At 36.0% G+C, this 6,107-nt stretch overlaps 1 protein-coding gene across 1 annotated transcript in view; it reads left to right on the top strand.

Moving 5' to 3' along the window:
- Window positions 1–3,186: 3,186 nt before the first annotated feature.
- Window positions 3,187–6,107, top strand: part of LOC108747669 — a 171,909-nt gene continuing 168,988 nt past the window's right edge. The window contains exon 1 of the mRNA XM_018485281.1: window positions 3,187–3,340. Within this exon, the coding sequence (XP_018340783.1) occupies window positions 3,238–3,340 (103 nt within the window). The 5' untranslated portion in view covers window positions 3,187–3,237. The remainder of the gene's footprint in view (window positions 3,341–6,107) is intronic.

Consider the following 6,107-nt stretch of genomic DNA (forward strand, 5'->3'; position numbering starts at 1 on the left):
TATATATATTTTGCAATAAGATATATATCAATTAAATTTATTACTTATATATGAGTTTAATGTAAACAAGCGGCGATCGAATAGTAAATGACTTGGGTATCGCGTACGTAATAACGAATTGTATTGTTGTTTGCTTTAACAAAGCAGTAGACTGCTTCGAAAGAAAAGTGCTCACAAAGTCAGCGCGTTGGTAAGGTCGACAAACTAGATGTGAAGTTGAAAAGGCACCACTGGTTGGGCGGAAGGGTTTTTCATGTCGTGACATTATCGGATAGAGCTTTTGGCTAGACTTCTCTTGATCGAACTGCAAATTGACTGAAGAAAGAGATCGGAGTTGATGATTGAAAATGCGGGTTCTCTACTGAGATTTTGCAAGTAAGCGGGTCGACGCTATTGCGTATTCTGGTGCATTTCGGAAGTGGATTAACAACGTTAGATCAATAGAACGTAAGTACGATCGTTAAATGATTAAACGGTGCATAGAGGAATTAAGCTTGACATCTTTTATTCGAGAGTACATTTTTTTGAATAAATTACATTTATTAATTTTTTTTTTATACGTATATAAACCGTATTTAAGAGAATAATGTCTTTATTGTTTCTCACACAAAATACGCGCTGTGGATGTATCTTATTCTGAGCTGGTCCGTAATGTATTTGAAGCTTATCGAGAGCTGAACGTTTCCTTGAGGGAAATTCTGAATGACGAACGTATATATAGATGAAACGTTGTACGAGAATTTGATCACTAATGGACGGTGCATTTGCGGAGAGGATTCGTATCGATTAACATCAAGGCGAATGGTACAGCAAAATCGATAGAATTATTCGTGTCGCAAGCATTACTCGTGATGTGCTCCGGCGAATCTAATTGTGCACGTGGGAGAATAATGTAGTTGACGCGTGCGCGCGAACTCGTCTCGTTTTCGTATTCGATGGCGAACGATTAGCATAGCATAGCACGCAACGGAAAGATAATTCTCCATTGTGTTTCGATATCGTTACATATTGCTATTAGTCCCATTATTTGCCCATATATATCACAATATGCGCCTGTAATCAGACCGCGTGACATTCTAAACGCGCTAAATTATTTTGTTCCCCTTCGTGAATTATGCTTGTTATTATTTATGTCATACATCACTACTGTATTGTTAATTTGATCAATCGGAACGGTTATGATCGATTTTGTCATACTCGTTACGGCGAACCTTTCTACCATGTTGCGTCGTTCGGTCAGTTGCATATCGCTCCAATTATTATTGGCCTCTACTACCATTACCGGGTTATAATGGTTCCGATACATTTGGCACTGAACACGCTAGTCGTGGCTGCCAATTAGTATCGATAGTCTGTGTCTCGAGACTGTAGTTCACTGAGCGTTGCTGCGCCACGTGGTGTACATTCGCGTATCGATCGCATTTATTTGTATTCGTTATATGCACTTGTACATTGTTGTTAAATCTCACATAAGATCAACGTTTGTTTTACTTTCATAAGCTGTTTTAGAGATTAAAAATTTATAAAACTGAAAAAAATAGAAGCCCATTTTGGAAGAGCTACTTGTATCACAGAATTCAAAATAGAATTTTATTTATAATTTTATGCGCCAATATAAAAAAGTATTTGAAGAATATATATGTAAAAATATTAAAATTTGTACGTATAAACATATATACATAAAATTACAAATGTGGGATATTCTAAATTTGACGCAAATTATATTTAACTTAATTTTACTACATTTTTTAATATTATCTCTGTTTTATTACGTATTTTTATAAAAAAAAAAAAAAGATTAGTAAGAGAAATTTTTATAATCTCACGTAAGAATGATTAGAGCAATGCTTTAACAAAGTTCGAATTATTGATGCATTCAAATAATATTACATATATGATACATATTTGATATTTGATGAGAAATATTGTTGTGTACAATAATAAAGAGATGTAAGAGATTGTAATTTAACTTTCCTAATGGAATAGGTAGCGTTTCTAATAATGATATAGGATCAATTCTAATAATGATATAGGACCATAGAATCTCCTTCATCTACATGCACGTATTAGTAAAGTTACACAATCCTAGTGCAGACGTCGATTTCCGTTTCACACATCGCATACATCGGTTAAGCGTCGCGGGACGTCATTAAAGTCACATATATACATACGAACACACATATACATATAAGTCTACACACACACACACACACACACGCGCGCGCGCGCGCGCGCATATTCTTCTAATGTAGGACGCAGCCGGCAAGGCTAAATTTAGGATAAGATGCAGCAGTTGAATTTCGAAGCGTGCCTATGCTTGTCGCTAACCGGTCGACCATCGAAGCGATTTTTTTCATTTCACGAATACTCCAGTCGCGAAAACTCTTTGATCTGCCTGTAGAGATTCATCTCGGCGAGTGTGAGGAGAGAACGACTCGTTTTCTTCAACATCCGCGACGTGAAGAATCGGCGCGGTGGAGTTCGTGTTAATCTCCACGTATCACGTGTCGTTAAACGCCACGTGTTGTAAGCACGACAAATAAATATAAGTCGGTTGGGCGGATCGCCAGGATTATTGTTAATTTTAAGAATGTATATACATATATATAGTAAGTAGTAATATTGCGTGGAATCCTGAATTATAAATTGAGGTGAAAAATGAGAGAGATGATTTGCCACAGCGACACGGAATACCATGAAAATTATAACTGATTAATTGTGCAAATTTAGTGATTGTTGTAAGGACACAAAATCAAATATCTTATTGGTATCTTTTTTGAAATTGCATATTTTAGAAGGAAATATTTTTTTAATTAATTTTATCTTATTCGCAAAACAGTTGATAAATTTTTGTTGAATTTATTGAAGAATATGCTATTCATTGGCTAACAACACTCATTTTGATAACACTTGTGCACACGTGTGTATAATAGTGTAATTTTCTGAATAAATATATGATAATATTTTGTACTGATATTCTTTTTAGAGCGACCTGCTCATACTATATAGCTGTTTATTCGTTACGATCGGTTGATGACTTCATTTCTGTCAGGCTTGAGTAACTTTTAGAGTAATTTTTTTCACACAATTGTAAACTTTTTAATAACCTAATGGTTTGGGAAATTAAAAAGATATTTTATATTGACTTTGAATATGATGTAACATAAAATATTTTGATAAAACATGAACTGACTCGACGGAATATAGAAGTGCGTATTAAATCACGCAGTGCGCGATATGTGGACGCCAGTGATATCTGTGGTGTGGGCCATCATGTATATGATGCAGCGGAAAATAATGTCGGGAAATCTGAGCCAGGAGATGGCGAGGAATTTGAAGGGTAAATTATTCTAAATTGTATATACTGTTATTCGCATGTTCGCATATCAGTCGATTTTCATTTATTATTGTATATTTTATTATTTTGTTTCATTTTATAATTTCATTTCCTTCTCGACTGTAATACAAATAGAGACGCAAGGAAATTTAATTAATCAATTGCAATTGAACGATATTATGCGAAATGAACGAAATTCTAAATAAAGTAAAGGGAAAAGTAAATCGCACAGCTGATTCAATAACGCAAAATATTCTTTGGCCTAACTTAATATTTTTAAATTCAATATTTTTGCAGCTTAACTCATTGTTACATAACGCTATTCAGTGCTGATGGTTTGACGGTTAGACGATCTCGCGATCGATTGAATAACTGGAAAATTTCGCGTACAGCGAAGTCGAAATGTCTCTTCTGTAATAATGAAATAGTCGTATGCCTCGTGTGGTGGAACTCGTTGATCATTTCGCAACGGAGATTTACGAGGGTCCACAATACATAGAATTCGGCTGCAGTACAAGCATGCGGCGGACGTCGTTATGCGACTTCTGTCTCAATTTCTATGCTTGAATACAATCTGCGTGATTTAGATGCAAGGTCACGTTAGGCTTGGTGGAATTCGTTACGATACGGGATGTGCCATTCCGAACGTCGAATTAGCGGATTAATTGGAGAACCGTAGGAATGCACGTTTATTGTTTCGTACCTTCGACGTGGTACTTACAATGGAAAGCCTTTCATTAACGGCTTTTTTATAGGAATGTGTAATCAATGTCTAAAATCTGTTAATATTTCTCTATTAATTAATACCGTTTGAAATTCAGTTTCTATTATTTTATTCGTTGCTCGGAACGAATCTAAGTCAGTGTTACGTAAATTAATATTTGGCAGTACTACAGACCGGTTAGCCTAGTGCACGTTTTCGTTGAAGGTCGAGAAATTTCCGTACAATGGGTAGTTTTAGAATTAAGCGGAATTCTCGTTTCTACACGGAGAGAATTTTTTCTTAGTTTCTACCCTGAAAATATGATGTCATGGGACAATATTATATTTTATTAACGAAGAATTTTAATGTAAATCTCTCATTCATTAATAAAACTACAATAAAGTATAAAATAAGTTCGATTAATTTTACTGAAGTGCATGGTGCAAAAATCTTTAAAATATTGTATTGTACCACAACTACTATATATATATATTCAGAGTAAATTTTAAAAGAAAATTCTCTTCGTGTAGACATATTTCTATAGTTTTTTGGTTAATAGTCTCTTTAAATTTTAAGTTTAAATTTTTATAAAAACGATTTGACACTATTAACATTCTTTATTTTCTCTTATACTATAAAACAATTTTTTTTACAACGATAAAAGAATTTCATTGAAAAGTATTTTTTACTGATATATTGAGACATATTATATTTTATTGTACATTAATGTAGCGCGCGCGCGTGGTGCCTAGAATGAATTTATTATTCGTTAATTTGTAAACATTTTTCTAATTTAAGGAATTATGAATATATATATTAATTATATTGCCTTAGAAGGTTTTTTTAATCGTTTATTGCTTGCCATTAAAATCTGCATTTTATTAGCTGTGACTTGTGGTTTTTTAAATTTTATTTCAGTTGCTTGCGCGGATATTTCAAAAGACTTACCATCCTCGGGATGGAAATCAGGAAAACCAGATGCAGACGAAGTTTAGATAATGAAGGTAGAAGCCACGAGCAGCGTAACCTTCGTTAATTGAATAACGCTGCGCTCGCGCACCTAGAAAAGTACCTTAGACATGCCATCTCTATGGCTTTCTCTTATCTCCTTGCTCATCTTCATCGTCTTCCCATTTCCCGTTCTCGTTCTACGCGCGTCTCTTCCGTTTCCTTCGTATTACGTTCGTAACATAACGAGACGACGCCAACCGCCACCCGGTACGTCTGGTTAACGGAATACGAATGAGCTTGAGAAATAATCTTCATACACAGCGTCAAGTCAATTTGCGGTTTGAATATGGACTGGCCAAACGTGGCAGAACGTTAATTAAGAGCGGTGAACCGTATTTATCGCGTCCCGTTTATTATCGTAGATGTTTTCGAATTTGCATAATCGAACGGTATTATTATCCATTTTTGTTTAACGCGATTTATCGTGGAAGGGTGAGATTCGTTAGTCACGCGATTTTAGATAGAATCTAAATTCTAAAGCGACCAGTTTGGCATCAATATGTACCGGGTCAGATGATGCTTACAGTTCACGCGCTGCTCGTCGCAAGTCCACGAGAGACAGGTTGAACAGCTGACGCTTTCGTGTGTTGCCCGTCTCGTCGGGCTACCTTGTCGTCTGTCTCCGAAATTTGCCGCAGGGGTTACCCAGGCGTGACGTAGATGCACGCTATTCTGGTCGGTTCGTGACGTCGTCCTCGGGACATCCAGAAATAAATCCAAATGGCGAGATGCTGGCTTAGTCTCCCTGTCTTCTCGACTGCCTCCTGTCCTTCCTTTTTCTTGTCTCGAATGAGTGAGGAAGAGAGAGAGAGAGAGAGAGAGAGAGAGAGAGAGAGAGAGAGACGATTGTTGTATGATGGAGAAACACGTTAACCTGCAGAAAATTCTAATTTTACATCAGTGATGTAACCTGTAACAAGTTTTGAAAGGCGCTTGCTGAAAAATATCGCGATTAGATCAAAATTCTAGAACTTTTCGCTTTTCAAAATTATGACTTTTCCCAGCGGTGAGATTCATTGGTGCACATTCGCCTCGCAGAAGTTTTTTTCCGAATTG

The sequence above is a fragment of the Trachymyrmex septentrionalis genome, unplaced genomic scaffold (genome assembly GCF_001594115.1).
Source record: "Trachymyrmex septentrionalis isolate Tsep2-gDNA-1 unplaced genomic scaffold, Tsep1.0 scaffold20, whole genome shotgun sequence".
In the NCBI taxonomy this organism is placed as follows: Eukaryota; Metazoa; Arthropoda; class Insecta; order Hymenoptera; family Formicidae; genus Trachymyrmex; species Trachymyrmex septentrionalis.